This window comes from Cyrtonyx montezumae, unplaced genomic scaffold (genome assembly GCF_038088225.1).
Source record: "Cyrtonyx montezumae isolate F1298 unplaced genomic scaffold, pur_monq_1.0 scaffold_10, whole genome shotgun sequence".
NCBI classification, from domain to species: Eukaryota; Metazoa; Chordata; class Aves; order Galliformes; family Odontophoridae; genus Cyrtonyx; species Cyrtonyx montezumae.
Window position 1 is genome coordinate 46,327,178 of NW_027071826.1, and position 20,082 is coordinate 46,347,259.

Here is a 20,082-nt window from a genome sequence, read left to right on the forward strand (position 1 = left end):
ATGCTATAGAGTGAAACAGTGGAACATATAATTGTTATGGAAAGAAAACATTTATCAATGTTGAGGGAATATATGTGTTTGTTTTTGGGTTTTTTTCAGAAAAAATTCTGCAAGAAAAGATTGGTGCTTCTCTTAAGAGATATATAATACAAAACATTATCTTTAGCATTGTGTCAGCAAAAATTTAATACGTGCACTGAAGAAAGGTAATTACTTTTGAGGAAACAGTGTTTTTACAGCTAGAATGAGAAAAAGCAAATATTCCTAACAATAGCTCATACTTTCCCGAGAGCAGTTCTTACAGAGAAATTGGCAGTTGCTTTACATCCTCCAGTGAAGTGAATACCTAAAGTTGTTTACTGCTATTTGTATGATAATGGCACACATATATTGCGTCTTAAACAGCGTACCATCTTTCAATCTTTTTTTTTTTTTCTCCCAGGAGACTTCAAAGAGGAAACAATTGTGCTTGAGAATAGGGGTAGCTGTAGTATTTTATTTTAAATGCTGCTGGAAATGAATCCTGATCTAGCTGTAGTTGTCCCTGTTCTTTGCAGGGCAGTTGAACTTGATGACTTCTAAGAGTCCCTTCCAACTCAAACCACTTTACGATTCTGTGAATATCCACATCTCCTGCCCACCCCTTGTGTCAGCCACTTAAGGAATTCTGAGTTGTAAGAGGGCATTAAGAGTTGAAAGTATCCTAACGGCATCATTCCAGGTCTTCTGCTACTCCTGGCATGTTACTATGACATTAGCCTAAACAGCTGAGTTTTCTGGCATTGCCGAGGGACAGTACACCCTCATTCCCAAGGAAAAAAAGCTGTTGACTGATCATGAACTAGTAGCCTGAGCCTGGTGAAAGAAGCCAGTTTTCTGTCTACTAAAATCACTGCCACTGGCTTGTCTTAACGTTACGTGCTGGGCGGTTGCTTTTCCTCTTCTCACCTCTGAGCCAAGTACATAGCTGTCATTTGTAAATCGCAGGCACGAGCTTTGTGTTGCCACAAGGTTGCTAGTTTGGTAAACGTTCCTACTGGTCTTGTTCAGCTGTAGCAGCCAGGAGGAGGCCCCATCTCCCTGGAGTACCGATCCTGCATGTGAGCCTGCTGCGCAGTTCCTCATGTCACAGCTGAACATAACAGTAGCACTACTGCACTTCTGACTCCCTTTCTTTGCTTTATAGAGGTGTCTGTATCATTGCTTGAAGTTACTGTTGACTCCTATTAATGGAAGATTCCTGCCATTGTTCTTTCCCCTCAGTCCTCACGTGGTTCCTTTTAATATTATTATTATTATTTTAGTACCTCGAGCTGGTTGTTGGTGCAGCTCATGGGGCTTCTTGGTGCAGTTGAAATGGAGGACAGTTACAAAGCTGCTGTTTAATCTTCTGATGAATTAGTCTTTGTCTCTCAAGAACCCTAGGGGGCCACTGAACATGTCTGTCAGATGGCGTCTTGGTTTCATGTCAAACAAGGACAGATCCTTGGTGTTGACTAATTTTTTTTCCAGTTCAGTGGCTGACTGCTTAACAGAATCAGTGGGAGTTAAATAAGAAGAAAACATTTGTTTTCTTCATAGAAAATTGTCAAATCCCAGGTGGGGAGAGGAAATTGCTATTGAATGAAAAGTTCCACTTATTCTATTCCCTCAAAGCAAATAAATAAATAAATAAATAATCACCCAACACTCCATATTTAGAATTTTTCCTCTTTGTTTTGGCAAAAAAAAAAAAAAAAAGATTGAATGTGACTCAAATTTGCAAACAGCTTTAGCTCCCTTGATGCTGCATTTTTTGCCCTATTTTAGTTTTGTTATTGCTCACTGATTTGAAAGTTTGATATTCTGCTTCTCATCATTTTTGAGGACAACACTAATGTTAAAAGATATTGTTTTAATGCTATTGAGAGCAGAGGGTAGCACCAAGTTCTGTTAACTGGGGGAAGCATTGAAGCAATCTTGATTTCTCCTTTGACCTAAACCACTTGATTCCCCAACGTACTGAGAACATGAATATTCCCTACACAGAGTGGGGAGCCTCTGGCTGATCTGAAGGCTGAGGCTGTGCACTCTTTGGTGTGAGGATACTCAGGACTTACTGCCACCAGATAGCAGTGTCACACACTGCATGCAAAGATTCCCAAACCACTATGCTGAATACTGCAGTTTCTAAGAGATAATAAGCTTCTGCTTAAAATGTTCCTGTAAAAAGAAGCTAAACAACAGGAGGGGGAAAAAAACACCCAAAAACAGGTCTGGTTAGCTTAGGAATTCAATTACTAACTAGTAAGTAAATTAATTGTCATTACTTCTTGTATTGTTTAATTCCCTTAAGCTTCAGAAAATCCCAAACATAGTCTGCATGTGGGCTGAACTCAAGAGGAAAGCTTTCTGAAATAGGACTTGTAGGCCTTTGACAATTAGTTGGTGATAGGATGACTCACAGCAGAGAATAAACAGTCCTGGCTATGGAGGATCAAGCTTTTCTATGCATACTTGTGATTTTCTTTCTTTTTGTCTTTTTTCTTGTCTTTTTTTTTTTTTTTTTTTTTTTTTTAAGCAAATACAAAATGTGATGTTGCTGTTCCTTCTACGAGCTTGAATAAATACCAGGTTGAGGTCTATTCAAAGTGAATGGAAGGAACAATCGTAGGGCAAAAACTCATTAAATTGCAACAGCACATTTTCAGTTTTTTATATGTTTGTCAAACATCAGCCTGGAAACTATATATTCCAAATCCAAGACTGAACTGATAGCTCCAATCTTTGTGTTGATTTTGCTCACTAGTTAAATCTAAAATAGCCTGAGCCAAGGTGGCAAATAAACAAAACAACTAATGATAGCTGTAATTTCCTTAACCAGAAAACTGCTTTCTATTTTGAAGATGATAAAATTAAGCTATCTCTAAAAGCATTTAACATAAGCAGTTCAAACTCTAGTTTTCAACATACTTTCTGTTTTTTGGAAGAGCTCCTAAAGAGACTGGTGACTTTTGGCCTGGTTATCTTTCAGAAATTAACACTGGTTATATGTTTATTTGTTTGTGCACCTGATCCTTGTAGTATAAACTGGACAAAGAGATCTTTCTAGATATGAGCCTATATAAAAAGCAAACATCACAAAGGCTCTTCATTGAGTCAGTAACTAAAATAATATGAACTAAATACCACACTAGAGCCAGAACGTGAGTTGTTTATCGACGTGTTATTTCACAGCATTATTCTCCTGAGAGAAATACCATGCTTGTACTACAAGTACTACACAGGGAGTACTCCAGATATTAACCACTTAAGTGCTGGAAAATAAGTTACAGTGTGGAAATTCTAAGCTTACATTGTTTACAAAGATGGTCAGGAGTGAACAAGAAGTTGTCTTAGGCCTGATTTTTCAAAAATGACAGCTGATTCATTCACTTCAGCTTTTATCAACACAAATATTTTCAAGTTTCAAGTGAACTGAAATTGAGGTAACTGATTTCCTCCAAAAAATGCCTTACAGGAGGAACCAGAGCTATAGGTAAAATAAAGATGTAGTCAGGAAAGGAGCAAATCTTTAATAGAAAATAGTGGCTGCTTTTCTGGGATGAAAAGTGGATATGAGAGAGAAAATGATGAGCGTGACAGTAGCTTCTCTGTCTAGTGAGAGCAAGATGCAGAGTGCTGTCACTTAGGGAAAGCATTGCTCCGTTGTCCTCATTGTTGTGAAGAACTCTGGTGATGCAGAAGAGCGGTGGAGCATCAGGTGCTCACTTTGGCCATGCTAGCAAGGGAAATATCCTGCAACCTTTTTATTGGCTCACCATTTCTTTTGTGGGATCTCAACAAATGAACAAGTGTATCCATAACACTTCAAGGCAGAGCGAGTGAAGAGCAAGCTTTTTCCCAGATTTCAAGTGTCATGGTACTGGTAAATCAGCTCTGCTCTGACTAGACTGGTTTTCAGCTGGAGAGTATGTTTGAAGCAATTACAGCTGCTTAAATGTTCTGCTGTTTGCTGGCAAACATGCCTCATAAAGCAACTTAATGATACAGGTCGTGTGCCATTAAGTAGCTAAAGCCACAGTATGTCAGAAGAGTATCTTAGAGCTTGTGTGCATTATCCTACAGTAACATGGTATGGCTTCCTCGGCAGCAGGTAAAGGAGAGTACCACTCTGTGTAGATCAGATGGGGAAAATAAACAGTTTTAGCATTTTTGCCATGTAAAAAATGAGAATTAAACTGAACATTTGAATCATATGTGTATAGATATAGATAGTTTTTTGTGACGTGGTTTTTGGTGATGTGACAAGTGGATGCAGAGGAGCACCCATTCACTAATTTAATTGGAATGTGGCACATGCTTAAACGAAAGCTGTTCTCAAACACTGATCAGGGCGTTTGCCTATTGTTTAACGATCGTTGTCCAACAGAGCTTGTGCTTTGCTTCCATTCCAAGGTAGATCTACTTACTCGGAAGTTCTTTCTTCATTTTTCATGATGACTGGCAATGAAAAATTAATAAGATCTATTTAGAGAAAAACAGACACTTGTGTGGATCTGCACAGTACTGTTATGCTGATTACACTATTTTTAATGGTTGTACCTTAGACTATTTTTACAAAGATATTTAATTTGCTTTGTTAGATGGTATCTTCAATGAAATAATAGAACATTATGTATTCCACAAGAATAAAATGTCAGTTTTCTCTGGTGATGTTTTTCTGCATTTTTTTCCCTCTCAACCCTTTAACTGTGCTTGTGAAAGAGATCAGTATTTTCATCCTATTCATGAGAATTAATTTTTCTTTGTATTTCTAAGAGCAGAATTTAATATTTTGCATAGCAAATTTTGAATCACAATAAGGCTTTGCTGCATTAGATTTTTCTGACTCAGGTTTCTTCTCGATACTTGGTTCCCGTTAGGGTCTTTGAAATACAGAGGGAAATAAAACTTGCCTGGCTGATGCCTCAACTTCTATGCCTAACTGATTTTGAATATGTATTCAGAACTTCAGAAAGCTTGTTTTGTTTCTGTGTTTCTAGATGCCTAAAAACCAAAAGCCTGTGCAGTGATCTGAAATTACAAAGCATGATTTTTATTGAGAGACTACAAAGAAAGTGTCATTTGAGCAGAAAGTCCAAATTTCAGCACTCTTCTTTGTTGTCGCTGTTGTCACAGTGGGGACAGCATTATAGTACTGCTACTGCAAACTGAAGCTCTTCAGCTCTTTAGTTTGTGTACACATGTGAGTTTGTTGCTAAGAATCTCCAGTTTACCAATTTCAGTTTACCAAGAGGTTTCGTTTTCGTCAGTTTGTTTGTTGTCTTTTCACCTGATGTTTCCTAAGTAGTCAGTTGGAATCCAAGACTCCTCATTTCACCCATCACCTTTCCACTCAGATTGCCAGCACGGTTCTGACTCACCTGTAGCTCTTTGATTAGTGCCCATCTGCTGAAGGACCTGAATTTGAGATATGTTGGATACATATTAGTATGTATCCATCATAGTAATTACATAATATCTGTCACATTTGGGAATCACTGAAAAGATGCATTACAAATTCCAAACTGTATTGTCTCCTCATAGTTTGTAATTCAATAAACACTTTTTAGAAATTCTGTTACTGATACCATGTAGTAAAAGAAGATGTTCTCAAGGTTCGGAGGCAGTGCAGAAGCTGAGGATCTGAGCTCAGCTCCTGGATTCCTGTGGAGACTTTGGCAAGCTGCTCCATTTCTGTGCTTAGTTCTCCAGGCACAAAGTGAAGGTGATGAAGATTCATCCCTCCAAATCCAACACTGTGATTTCAGCCTAGAGTGTAAACTGTGAAGAAGTCATCGCTACTCTTTGTTTCTCTGTACTACAGAGCTCTTGCATTGCTTGGGGCCTTAGGCTACTCCCAAGTGCATGATTTAAACATTATCTGCGTTTAAACCGCACAAGCTGTTTTGTTTATTGAATTACTATTAGTGGAACGTTGATAAGCATAACCAGAAGCTAAGATGAATGCTGGGTTCCATCCAGAACTTAAAATAATTCTAGTCTTTCTGGTGTGGGTGCAACTCTAACATTTGTAAATGTATTTGTAAATATACAGGATTTGGCTTTTAATTATTTATTAACCAAAGAACCTATACAGGAAATAGCGTGCCACATTCAGAGAATTACCTTTTACCTCCTGCTGTCTGCTGGAAAGATCAGTAAAAGCAGCGTGATGAACAGAGAGTAATTTTCACGAATTAATGGAGCTGTCTGTGCCACAGTTCAGATGCTCTCTGTCCGTTGTGTGAGCATCCATAGCTCATCATTGAAGAGGAGATGAGGAAACTTTCCCTGAACACAAATGTTTGCGTGGATGGGGTCGTTTCCCCAAGAGCGCAGTGCTGATGTTGGGCCAGCTGGTAGCTGTGCACTTTGAGGAGCTACTCCTGGATCTGCGGGCAGTGTTTGCTGGCATTTCTGTCTGTGGGATGTTGCAGCAGCCGGCAAACGAGACTGTGAGCAAAAGCAGCTCGGAGATATTTGACCTGCTTTCGGCTTAACTCCTGATGCACGGCTGTGGGGACAGCGGGCGGCGCGCCGCCCCGTTTCCCGCGCAAACAGCCGCCGGCTGGGAGGGCAGAGCCGCGCGGGAAGCGCGCTCCTTCAGCCGGCGCGGAACCCCGATGGCCGTCATCGGCCACAGCGCACCGAAAGGGGCGGCCCCGGGGCGGGGTGAGCGGCGGGGCGGGGCCGCGAGGGCGGCGCGGGGCGGTCGGCAGCCGTCCGCAGGTGCGGAGTGAGCCGCAGCCCAGCGGCCCGCGCCGGCTCCGCCTGGATGTGCGCGGAGGCGGAGGCGGCGCCGGGCTGCGCGCAGGGTCCCGCCATGGCCTTGGCGTTCTGCGGCGACGAGGGCAACTCTACCGCCTATAACGTGGACCACGGCGTGCTCAACAACGGCTGCTTCGTGGATGCGCTCAACGTGGTGCCACACGTCTTCCTGCTCTTCATCACCTTCCCCATCCTCTTCATCGGTGAGCGCCTCCTCCCCGCGCCCGCCTCTCCTCGTCCTGCTGCCCTCCCCCGCTTCCCCTTCCTGCCCGGCTGTGCCCCGCCGCGGGATGCCCCGGCCTCTCTGTGCTGCTCACCGCGATTCGTGCCCGGCGGCGAAGCGCCGTTGCAAACTGGGCCAAGTAGACGTCGTGCGAGCTGATAAAGCCACTGCCGGCGTGCACGGCAGCCCTCCTCATCGCTGGTAACGGCGGGGGAGGGCTGCTGCAACTTGCTGGGTCTGCAGTGGGTATCATCTAATAACCTAAAACCGAGGCTGCCGGTAGGTGGCCCAGTCGCTTAACGCACGGCTGTGCTGCTGCCTCTGGGCACCTCGGGGTCCGGCGGGATGGGGACCTGGGCGGCCTGAGCTGGCGGGGGGCAGCCCTGCCCGTGGCAGGGGGTTTAGAACCAGACGATCTTTAAGGTCCATTTATATCCAAACCATTTTGTGACTTTGTGATATGCTAAAATATTTGGGAAAAAAATAGTTCGCGTAGTAAGTTGCTAAAAGCATGGGAATTTCAGGCTGCCTCATTTCTGCTTTGTTGACTTCATTCTGTATGAAGACGTAGCGAGGAGAACACGGTTCTGAAAAGATTCAAATGTGTGCTCATTTAACAAGGCAGTCGTGTTCATTTTAGTACACTCGTTTGTTAATGTGCTTTTCTGCATGCAGGAGTTGTCACTTTCGTAAAGAAAACTCTTTTCCTATTCAGGATGGGGAAGTCAGAGTTCCAAAGTCCATATCCATCACAGCACATGGCTTCATTTTCCTGGCCACAATCTCCGCTGGATTCTAACTTTCATCCTTCTGTTTGTGCTGGTGTGTGAAATCGCAGAGGGCATAGTGTCTGATGGGTGAGTGTTTGTCTCTCATCTCCTGATAGCACTGAGCATTTCAAAATAATTTCAGGGTGTTGTCCCCCTTTAATTTCTCACATAGTCAGTATTCTCTATATTCTATTCCTTCTGATTATAAACATGTAATCTGTATTTTTGGAGATTAACCTACCGACCTTGTATCAGAAATTCCACAGACTTTGCCAAGTGTGCACACACAAAATTGGCCTTAATCATTCTTAGTTCAGCTTACTGACAGTATCTTTCCAAAGAGTAATCAGAGATAAATCCTAATGATTCAAGCAGATGGTGACATTTTCATGACATGTTTTATGTCCCAGGATCCAGTCCCACAGTCCTTACTCAGGCAGAACTCCCACGGGTGCAGTAGGTCACAACATTTTTCCCCCAAACTTAGTCCTGTTCATTGTAATAAAAGGAGCAGAGCTGTCAGACATCATCGTCTCACCCAATAGAGCTGCTTCTGAGGTACCATTGACACTTGTGCGTTACATCTCATCCATTGCCTTGAGCAAGGCATCTTGCATTGTTGTGATGAAAAAGATTTGTTTTCCCCAATTTAAATCTGTTAGATCATTCCTTTGATTTGTTCAGTACTGATTGTGGCTCGTTTGTATTCCTCCCCACCCCAAGAGTTGAGTTAGGTATTATAGGGAGGGAAAAGCTATTATGTGAATGTCTGTTCTGTGTTTCCATTAATCCATCACTTGTTACTCAAATGAGAAAAATCTTAGCTGTAAGATTTTATTTAAAGTAATTATTTAAAGTAAAACAAGTGATACAGGAAAACGATTGATCATGAAAAAAGGTAAAGCTGTATGATGGTGTCTGTGACCTTTCTAAAGAAAGGTCTGATTTTCATAAGCAGCATGCATTTCCATCCTGAGGGTTATAAAGTTTAAGCTACTCATTAAATAGAATGAAACCTCTCTGTTTAGCCATTTATATAACAAATGTCCACCAACCAGTGTGAGACACACTGCAGAATTCTGCTGTAGAAGCTGATATTATAGCTTACCTTAAATACAGGATATTTTTCAGAGCCAGGTTGTTGATTTGTTTTTCAATAGTTGCTTTTTTTCTGACTTATCAGGATGTGGGAGGCTCAAAGCAAACTCAGAGCCTTGAGTTTTCTGTTTTATTTTATTCTTAAGCATAATGGGAGAGTGTGCTCACTTGCTACTTAAATTGACTCAGAACACTGCTGTTAAGTAATAGATGCCACCTGACAGGAATTAAGGTTCCTAGCTATCCTGAGGGGGTGCCCACCCACAGTCATACCACCCAAGCACTGAGCAGGCTAGTTAGCATGCTGGTCTATAGGAGCAGATTTTGAGATTCACCAGCTTTCTGAGACCAAAATGTACCATACTGCTGAGTCCTTGCAACAGTGATTGGGTTGCCAAGGCTTTGGCAATGGGAGGCTGTACCTCTCGACGGTATAAAAAACTATTACTTTTGTGAAAGTAGGAATAGGAGAGGGGAAAATGGCAAGTAGGAGGAAAGATATGGGAGGAATGATTTTATCTGTCCTTGCACAAACCACCAATGCTGGTTGAGAACTCCCATATTCCCAAAGACTGTATTTTCCAAGGTTCCATTCATTGCTAAATGAAGTAAAGTGTCAGGATTTTGCTTTATAGGACAAAACTTAAAGGCATGTGATTCTGTGGTAGATTTTGTTTGATGGATGGCAGGTACTGAAAACAGTACTCACTGTAAGTTCTATGCTGTCAAGCTGGATTTTTTCTCTCCTAAACTGGAGAGAGAAAATCAAACATTTTCACAAAACGTTTCTATAGGAAATCTTAAACTGTGCTGTCGTTTGGTGTTCTCTACAGAGTTTGATGGACAGATCCCAAACTAGTTTAGCTTAAATTAACTTTTCTCATTTTGGAACTGAGCTGCTTATACTAATTTAAACAGTGTTCCCGCTAACTTCAGTAGGAAATGAGTGTGTGCACATTTCATTTTCAGTGTGGGGGAAGAATTTGAAATCCGACTGTGAGATGTAGGAGCACAAGTTCCATTGAAAATTGGATGACTTTGCATCTATAAACCATCTTAGAAAGTCCTATCTCCGGGCTGTGTACAAAACAGAACTCATAGGTTAAAAGGAAAACATTTAAACAGCTGAGATTGATTCTAATTGTTCATTTGGTTTTCTTCAGGGTTTCAGAATCCCGCCATTTACACCTGTACATGCCTGCTGGGATGGCATTCTTGGCAGCCATCACATCTGTTGTTTATTACCATAATATTGAAACCTCCAATTTTCCAAAGTTATTAATCGGTACGTTCTTCAACTTGAAAAACTTGGACTGTGTTGGTGCTGTGTGCCTGCTCGTTTGGTGACATCACTGCAGTCTCAGCTTGTACGAGTGAAGCCACACCTGCATTCTGCTCTGTTGGTTGCCATCACCAGGCTTGGTTCTGGATAACAGATGGAGTTTTCCTGGGATAGCTCATTGTTTGAAATGCTTTTGAGTTCTGATTGTATTCTCTGCGGTGTCTTTTGAGGGATCCATTGGGCCGAAGGCTTCTTTAGGGGAAACTAGATTTGTGGGAAAAGTAGCATGTGTTAGAAATCAAACTAACTGTAAAAGCTATCCATATCCCTCTGCTTGTCAGTGGGTTACATTTAATCATGGTATAAAATTGAAGCTGTCTTCCTATCCGTGGTCTGTTGATATATATGAGGAGTCAAGAGAAATGAATGATGCTGGTGACTTTGACCCTGGATGTTTTACTTTCTTTGCTGGTTCTTTCTTCTTATCCCTAAAACTTCCTTTCTAAATTGCTTTAAGTCAGGGCATTTTTCCATTGGAAAGGTATAAGAACTACCTAGTATTTTCCTGCAAGACTGTAAACAAGCTGTAGCTAACTGTAGGAAATTTGTCACTGCTGACAGTCACAGTTGGTGATATTGCAGACTGTGGAAGAATACATGTTTAGCCATCCTATTACCTTATCAGATTCACTTTCAGCTCATTTTCTATGTTAATGGATCCTTCTAGGGTTTCTCTTGTGTCGTTGTGGCTCTGTGGATCAGAGTTCTGTTGTAATACCTGTCAAGTGGTAAAAGTCAGCAACAATTTGATTTGAGAAAGCTTTTAAATACTGACAAACTGCACGTTGCAGTATGCACACATCGTTTTCTGTATGCAGGAGTCTGCATCTCTCACTAAAAAAGTCACTCCTTTTTGAAAGTTATAATTTAGATGATAAAGAATAAAACAACTGCAAGCAAGTAAGAAACTCAATTTGGGATTCTATCTAGGCATGGCAATCTTTAGAGTTTCTTACTTGGGACTGCTTTTCTTTCATTTCTTTTCACTTCATTTCTTTGCACTCATCCGTTAAGTAGGACCTTTTTTTATCTTTATGACCAGGTGGGGTTATACGGTCACATTTTTGGTAAGTTGACATGTGTTTCATCAAACACAGCTTTTCCAGTCCGACGCTGATGACATGTGGCTCTCCTTATGCCAAGAGTCCTGACATTAGCATTATAACGTTGCAGACTGGATGCACAACAGTTGTACAGTTCGTAACAGGACTTATTATGCTGAAAGAGGGAATAGTATGAGAACACAATTTCTCTTTTAATTCAATAAAGATTCCTTTTTTTTCTTTCTGTTCTACCAATCATAATTATAGGACTGCCTCCCAGTTCTTGGCAGTAATCTAGTTTTCTAGTTTAAATATCTTGTACCTTAGCATCACTGTTAATTCCCTCACATCAGCAAGTCGCTGGTGGCTAGCCACATGTGTAAGCTAGACTTACAGTTGCCGATCTCTTTGAGCACTTTCTATAGAGCTGCAGTACTGAGAAAGCAAATACATGCTTTTCGTGTCATTTAGAGTAGAGCACATTTCAGCTGGTTGATTATTCTTAAACTCAAGGAGAGTAGATTTAGATTAGATGTTAGGAAGAACTTCTCTGTGAGAGTGGTGAATCACTGGAACAGGCTGCCTACAGAATTGCTGATGTCCCATCCCTGGAGGTGTTCGAGGCCAGATTGGATGGGCCTTTCAGCAGCTTCATCTATTAGAAGTTGTTCCTGCTCATGGCAGGGGGCTTGGAACTGGATGATCTTTAAGGTCCCTTCCACCCTAAGCCATTCTGTGAGAAACTCTAAAAAGTTAAAATTATATTTTATGAAGATCTGAACATCCTTCTTGAATATCTGCATTATGAATTACATATACGGAATTTGCATTGCACAATAAAGATGAAGAGCAGCAGCAGCTTGGAGAAAATATTTTAATGTTCCTACATACACTCCAGAGATTTGCAGGGTTAATGGGGTCAATTTGCCTTCAACCCAAATTCATAGCAGTCTCGGAGCACTAACACAATTTGAAAAGCATCGTTTATAGCCATCTTCTCTTTGAGGCAGCTTCTTCCCTGGAATGCTTAATGTGGCTGCATGCTTACAACAGATGGAAATTTTATTCATCAGATTTCACTTTGTAAAGCTTTCCAAGGATCACCAGATATAGTGGGAAAGGAGTTTATATCAAACATTGTCTTAATATTTTTGTGCCAGCAAAATGGAATGAGACTTCTGTTTTGACATGAGGAAGTCCACTCTGGTTTTATACATTGTTTCACACTTCTTGAGTATTTAATAAATACTGGCTTTGTGTATTTTTGCAGTTATTGAGCTGATTATTTTTTTTCTTCCCTACAGCTTTGTTGTTCTACTGGACTTTAGCTTTTATAACTAAAACCATCAAATTTGTAAAGTTCTGTGATAATGGGGTTGGATTTTCTCAGCTTCGATTTTGCCTCACGGGACTGCTGGTTGTTCTATATGGAATGCTACTAGCTGTAGAAATAAATGTCATCAGAGTGAGGGTAAGTTGAGTGGTGTAAGCCTCCTGTCCGCTTGTTTCCTCACGTTGCCAGGTACTTAGTATGAAACACATTTCTAACTGAAAGAAATTCATGTGATAAATAGAGATATGTTTGAGAACTAAACACAAACCCAATTTTATTTGATCATAGCTTCAAAATGCCAGAATCAGCTGTAGATACATTGGGATAAATTTCACCTGTTGAAGCATATATTGCAATTCAGAATTTCAGTCATCAGAAATGAATATTTTGGAAACAAGGAAAGAGCAGTTGAAGGTCAGAGCCTGATCTAAAAGAGAGTATTAGACACACGATTAACATCTTTCATTTTCCAGGAGATAATTTCAGTAGCTGGTATACAAGTCTGTGTCTCTTAAACAAGATAATACTGGATGTTTAGGGTGATATGGTGAGATGCCTCTGGTATTCCCACAGTACCCAGGGAGGCTGGATTGCTGTATTGTTTAGATTTGAATACCTAAGTTCCATGAGTACTTTTGAGAATGCAAGCCTTTGATTCACTAATGATCTGCCACGTCCTTATCTATTCCATGCAGACTTGTTTTTCTATATGAGTGTGATTCTTTTGGGGGATTTTTTTTGAATTTCAGAGATACGTTTTCTTCAAAACTCCTAAAGAAGTTAAACCTCCTGAGGATCTCCAGGACCTTGGTGTTCGATTCCTGCAGCCGTTTGTGAACCTGTTATCCAAAGGAACATATTGGTGGATGAACACGTTCATCAAGACTGCCCATAAAAAACCAATAGACTTGAAAACCATAGGCAAGCTTCCCATTGCCATGAGAGCTCTGACCAATTACGTTCGTCTTAATGAGGCTTTTGAAGCACAGAAGGTATGCAAAGCATAGAATTGTCAGTCAACTTTCTCACTATTTACATTTTTCCTTGCTTTTCATGCTATGACCATGATATAAAATTGTGCCAGCAGTTGTGCCAATGAAGTATCCATTAATATAGTTTTCTCTATACAAAAACATCACTCAGTTATATCTCTAAATAAGATTTCTCTAAACAAGCATGCAGACCAAACACATCACTAGTTAAATGCATGTAAAATCCATATGGCCCCTATTACAATGCAGAAAGTAATTACTGACTACTCTCTGAAACACTATTAGCATTATTCCTAATAAGACCTTGGAACCATTCAATTACAGAGTCAATGTTAATGAGGTCTCATAGTACTATTTTATGGTGTTTGAGCTACGGTTTGTCCATAAGAGAATTCAGGGCCAAAACTACCTTAGCTCAGATTCTGCTTAGCTCCCTGTTGGGAACCAACTGTATTCAGAAATGTCTTTTGCATCTAGAAGAGTTTAAGCTTTTCAGTCTCCATGTTCACAGGAAAACAAAACTTGTCAGTTCCCTCTCTTTTTTTTCTACCCTGCTGGCAAGCCACAAACATCAGTTACTTGATACCTATTAAGGATAAGAAAGAAATAATAGCTTCTTTTTGTGAAGTGGAGGAGAGTACAAATTCAGGCTTTTGAGAAAGAAGAATGGTGATTTCTGTGCTTTGAGTTCAAAGATTGCAACTGATTGTCAATGAATTAAGGCAAGGAGAAAATAATGTATCGCAGCTGAGGTTAATACATTTTATAATCCTAGATTTTCTTTTCGTATTCTGGACAGAACAAAAGACCATCTTCTCCACAGGGATCCAGGTCAATTTGGCGTGCTCTCTGCTGTGCTTTTGGGAGACCCTTACTTCTCAGTAGCACGTTCCGTATTCTGGCTGACTTGCTTGGATTCGCTGGTCCCCTCTGCATCTCTGGGATTGTTCACAATGTTGGAAAAGGAAATAACACCATCCGCCCACAGGTACTGTCTGTACTGGATCTGGCTGGGACAGAGTTAACTTTCCCCACAGTAGCCCCCGTAGTGCTGTGCTTTGCACTTGTAGCTAGAACAGCATTCATACTGCACCAGTGACTTCCCTGAGCAATGCTGGCACAGCATCAAGAGTAATAGTTCTCTCATTTAACTTCCATGCAGTTTTTTTGTTTGTTTGTTTTTTGTTTCTTGTGTTAAAATGCTCCTTATCTCAATCCATGAGCCTTTTTCTCAAGGTATTTTCTCCTCTCTTCTTTTGAGGAGCGGGGTGAGAGCAGCGTGGTGGAGACCAGCTGTCTGTGTGTGAAACCATCACACTGTAAAAACGTCATAATAGTCAAAAAAGCAGTGCTAAACTGTGTATTATTGATTCTTAGTAAAGATGGTGACTGCAGTGTGTTTGTGAATGCTGGGTGTGCTAGTATGTATGTAATGGCTACTGCTGACATTTATACCTGGATGGTGAACAAAAATTTGTTACCTACACATTTCATCAGGCTTGCATTTGGGAAAATAATATCATTCAAGATAATGGTGAAACAGTCAGAATGTTGCTAATATTGTAAGCCCTGTAGGTACAGATGTGACAGAGATTGAACCAAGTATGTGATTAAGTGCTTTTTGGAAAGGCAAAAGGATGTTTTTGAGAGGCTTGGCTTTTCATATCCAAAAATAAGAGATTTCTAAGAGGATTAAAGCATGCCTCTAACATCACGATAAAATACCAAATGGTATAGTTTGTGAGAGAATTCCCTCTAGTGGATCTGGAGGCGTTCATTTTGAAAGATAAACTGAAGCAAATTTTTTAAAGATGCTGTTTATTTGAATGATCCCTGAGAAGGAACTTCTTGACTTACACATTTAGAAAACAAAAGAAAAAAAATCAGGAAGTGTTTTTTCATAAGGTAGAGTCCCCATTTTTATGAGAAATATTACTTTTTTTTTTCAGTTCCTTTATTGCTTGGTGAAAGATTGATTTCTGAAGTCTATTGACACTGCTGGAAATAAATTCATTCACTCCAGTAGGCTTTGGATTAGGTTCATTGTAAATATTGAAATACATTGAATGCATTTCAGAAAAAAGAACAAAAGCTTTAACCAGAAATGAATTATTTATACATGTTGCAATCTTTGTCCTAATATTTGGAGAGGTTTATATACCAAATATATCAAATAAAAACCAGTCAAAGCAGGAAATTAAAGAACTAAGGCTACAGAGGGTATGTTGTGGCTGTGTACTACAGAAGCTTTTGAGGCGCTTCTTGATAATTTGTTTGGAACACTTAGTGTCTCAGCTGAAATTACACCCAATATCTAATTACAGGTGATTCTGTTTAATTTTCCTATTGAAACATCAGCTAGTACTTCCCCGTTAAAATGCTCAAGTCAGGCAGGTAGGCTCCTGGTGGAGTGTCATCCAGCTTTGATATTTTCTCAGTGTATGGCTAAGTGGTGGCCTCATGGTTGTAATTTATGCCATTGGGGGATTCTATAGCAGTGGTGTTCGCTGATGGTGGCCATTAACAGTTCATTTTACCTTTGATTAAAAAACTCCACCAAGGCTTTTTCATCTGTTTCAGCCTGATTTACAGTGTCGTTTTCCTGTTAAGAGGCTAATGACTTTTCAAACTGAAAACTGCTCTTTCTGAATTAGATGAACTACCTTTTAACAATGTACTAAGGTTTTCTATTTGAGCTGTTTGTAAATAGACTGGTGTGTTCAGGGAAAACTGTTATACATGTCTACGTGCGATTCCAGTCAGCTGGATCTAGTCTGGAAAAACTACACCTGCCCTAAAGCTAGGAATATTATATTCTTACTTGTAAAGAATCAAAAAGGAGAACCTTGCTTTTTAAATTATTTGCTTCTGAGAGCTTCATACCTGTAAGAAATAAACCTCTTAGAACACTATCTTACAGAAGTAAAGCTATGGGGAATCGTTGCTTGTATCTGACGTGCTGCTGCATGTGATGGATTTGGGCAGAATTTCCATTCAGTTGGACAGAATCAGACAAGCAAAGTAAGTTGTGAGTGCAGTGGGGAGCATCTGCTTAGCCATCCCTTAACGTGACTTCTCTTCGCTTGAAGTGGTTCAGACTGGGAAGGTGTTGTAGTGAACCTGTATCTTTCCAACAGAAGTTCTGTCTTTGAAACAGAAGGCAAAGGGATAAACCTGAAGATATATTTGCTCTGTGCTTCAGGTCCTTTGTGGCTAATGAAAATTGCCACAGAGCTGGAGCTCTGAGATCACGTGGATGTCACGGGCAGTATTAAGTGCTTTAGTTTGTGCCACAGTTAGACACAGCAGCATCTTAAATTCTGTCACATTCTTCATGTTTATTTATAACTCCAGTATCAATATTTATGGCCACCCCTGGAATGTTCTCATGACATGAATTTGTCTGAGTGTTAAGCACTTCATGCCAAAGAAGAGACTGTCGTAACAATAACCTGTATATTTTGCTGGTAGTGTCTTTTGCTTTGCAGCATTAGGATTGGTATTCCTACCGTTAGGAATATTTGTTGACATAATATATTGAAATGATACATCAAACCTACAGAACCATTATTTAAAAAGATCTAAAAGGCATAGGACTCAGTGTAAGAAAAGTTCCAGTAGTGACATTTAAGACTGTTTTAGTCAAGGGTTGGTAAATATTTGCAACAGTGGCCTTCTGCTCAGCCTTACGCTGGGCAGTGCCTGCTGGTACTCAGAAACTGTGTTATCTTGAAGTTATCAGGAAGGTGGGTTAGCAAATGTCTCCAAAATGATTGTTTGAGAACAAAGCATCTAATTCGTTCTGTCAATTTCTCAAAGTTATTTGCAATACATGCAAAAGGTTTAGAGTTGTTCAGTTATTTCCTTCCACTTCCCAGAGGCTGGCAAGTATGCTTAGACAATTATTGTAGTTAAGTCACATAGGTGCTCAGTGACAGTAAACCTGATGATGCATGTGAGACTTTGGGATATCATGGTGAAAGATGTCCCTGTGCATCATGTTTATATATATCCATGTATTTGTGTGTAAGTGTGTACATCCTCCTTTTCTCTCAAGTTGTGTACTGGAATACAGTATGAGGACTTTCATTTCCCTTTCCCTCCCTGCTTATCTATTATGTAATGTTTTAATGTGAATCAACACTATATCAGAATCTCTTGGCTAGGAAAGTATGATTTGACAAAATGTGTTTGTGTAAGCTATATATTGAAAAAAATTAAAATGTAGTATTGGCTGCAGTAATGAGCAGTACTAGCTAGATGTATATGTAGGTCAGCATTAAAATCAGGCTGCTTTTGTCTCTGCCTTAGGTATAATACCCTGTAATCTGCAGCCTTTGTGGCTGTGGTAACGCTAACATGACAGCAAAGAGGAAGGATGTCTTTGACAGTCATAATCTTTCGGCATCGTGAACATGTATGTTGTTATGCCGTGTGTGGCTTTCACCCTGGGTGAGCCTGTGTTCAATTAAAAAGAAATCATGAGGAAGAACTGCTAAAATTATAGCTGGCCTGTGAAAGAGCAGCTCAGAGGAAATATTCCCACAGTTGCAAGTTAAGATATGCCTGAGGACACGTCACACCGTTACATAATAAACGTATATGATGCTGGGTTTATCCCAAATGTTTGGATGAAGAAAGAAAAAAATACTACTGACTTCTACTGTTATATTCTACACTGAAAATACATACAGTGCACAGGAAACAACATGTAGTTCTTGAACTTGGACAGTGAAGCACTAGGTACAGTTGTCCACCTTACATGTGGCTAATGCTTAGGAACCTAGATATTAAAAAGTGTGAAAATAAATTGGAAGTGTGTAATCGGCCATGGTCTTGGCCAGCTTATCAATTCCTCTTTTCTGCTGTTAAGGCTTTACAGGTGACACAAGAGAAGACTTAGTTACACTTAAAATTTTCCAGGCGTGGTACATTTTGTAAAAGCTTCCAGGCTAAGTGTTAAGTCCCAGGTTGTCTTATTTTTCAGAGTTACAGCAAGAATAACTCACATTCACAGTTGCATCTTGCAGGAGTCAAAAGCAAGTTAACCTGATTTGAGAGGCTGAACTTGTAAGACTATAAATAATCTGGAAGAGTTACCCTTACTGCACCACAGTAGGGAAGGAGGAGGAACCATCATGGCTGTTACAAGACGGAAGGAAATAGAGATGGAAAGAGTACCCTAAAGCTCTGCTTCCTCTGGCAAAAGAAATGGCCTGTTGTGTTGCTGTAGCTGAAAGGCCTCACCTCTCCTTTCACGTTTCTTGTTGATGCTGCTTCCTTTCCCTCTTTTGATTTTACTCTGGCACCTATCAGCTCTTCATGTGGTCTGACTCAACCCATCAAATTAAAAGGAAGCTAGCAGATTATTTTTCCTGGGCTGCTTTTCCTGCTAGTCATTTGAATTGGCTCAGTCAGTGATGCAGTAAGATCCCATACTATCACACAGTTAGCTACAGAAGCATGCAGCCTGAAGCAGCCTGGGTGTAATTAAAGGTAAAGAGATGTGCACTCCTCTTTCAGCTGGCTTGACATCATCTTGCAAAACCACAACTTGAAAACTAGGTTTAGCCTCTGTATTAATTTCTCGTGTGGGATTTCTATAAAGAGTTAAGTGCAAGACACAAATCAGATGTAATAAAATGTACAGTGAGTGAGTGTTTATGAAATGTGGTTTATTAAGTGTTACAGCAGTCTTAAAAGCTTTAACAGCACATAAACTGTCTGGACTAGAGATGTGCTCAGTGAGGAGTACAGCAGGAGGATGACGAGGAAGCCTCCTGGGAGGAAATAGAAAGAGGAAGCTTCCTACTTGTGCCTTTAATGGCAGCATAAGCCAACGATCGATGTTCTGAAGGAACCAGGAGGAGGAAGAGGAAGGAAGAGACTTTCTAGTTTTAGAGGGTTCTCAAGGTGAGCCAGACTAGTTGTGGCACTGAACGTGTCAAATATATGCGCTGTTCTCCCAGTGAATCGTAGACATGCTTCAAAATGCACTCCAATGATCTCATAGATGCCCTAGGAGATAGTGTCCACAAATAAAATGAATAAATAAGTGCTGAATGAACCTGTTAAATGCCACAAACTGAAATAAGGTGCATGTTTCCAGGAGCTGGAAGGATGTGTTTCACAGCAAGCGGAGAAGGTCAATTTAGCATTTGGTATCCTTAGATGTCAAAAGGAGATAAATTTTTCTGAAGGGTGAACTAGTCCTTTCTGACAATGGGCAATGCATTTCTTTAGCAGGTGATGATACTGAGTTACTCAAAACATCTGAGAATTTTGGAAGGATATCAGAAATCCTGTAAGTGTCACTTTGCATTTAAATAGAACTTACTGAGTCGGCAAATTATATGACTGTCTCCTTGAACTGTTAAATGGTGAGGTTTCAGATCACGTTGTCAGTACTTTCAAAGTAATAAACTATGGTTATCTAATTACTGATTATGCAAAAAACTGATAATTAAATTACGATTTCACCTGATTGCT

The 20,082-nt window shown here is 40.2% G+C and overlaps 1 protein-coding gene across 2 annotated transcripts in view; it reads left to right on the top strand.

Annotated features, from left to right (window-relative positions):
• The first annotated feature begins 6,832 nt into the window (after positions 1 to 6,832).
• ABCC8 (ATP binding cassette subfamily C member 8) overlaps positions 6,833 to 20,082 on the top strand; it is a 60,128-nt gene continuing 46,878 nt past the window's right edge. The window contains exons 1-6 of one of the 2 annotated variants that reach the window (XM_065755257.1): positions 6,833 to 6,995; positions 7,731 to 7,872; positions 10,047 to 10,168; positions 12,573 to 12,739; positions 13,351 to 13,593; positions 14,393 to 14,581. In XM_065755257.1, coding sequence (XP_065611329.1) covers positions 6,848 to 6,995; positions 7,731 to 7,872; positions 10,047 to 10,168; positions 12,573 to 12,739; positions 13,351 to 13,593; positions 14,393 to 14,581 — 1,011 coding nt within the window. In that variant the 5' untranslated portion in view covers positions 6,833 to 6,847. The remainder of the gene's footprint in view (positions 6,996 to 7,730; positions 7,873 to 10,046; positions 10,169 to 12,572; positions 12,740 to 13,350; positions 13,594 to 14,392; positions 14,582 to 20,082) is intronic. The other variant, XM_065755258.1, reaches the window with a different exon arrangement.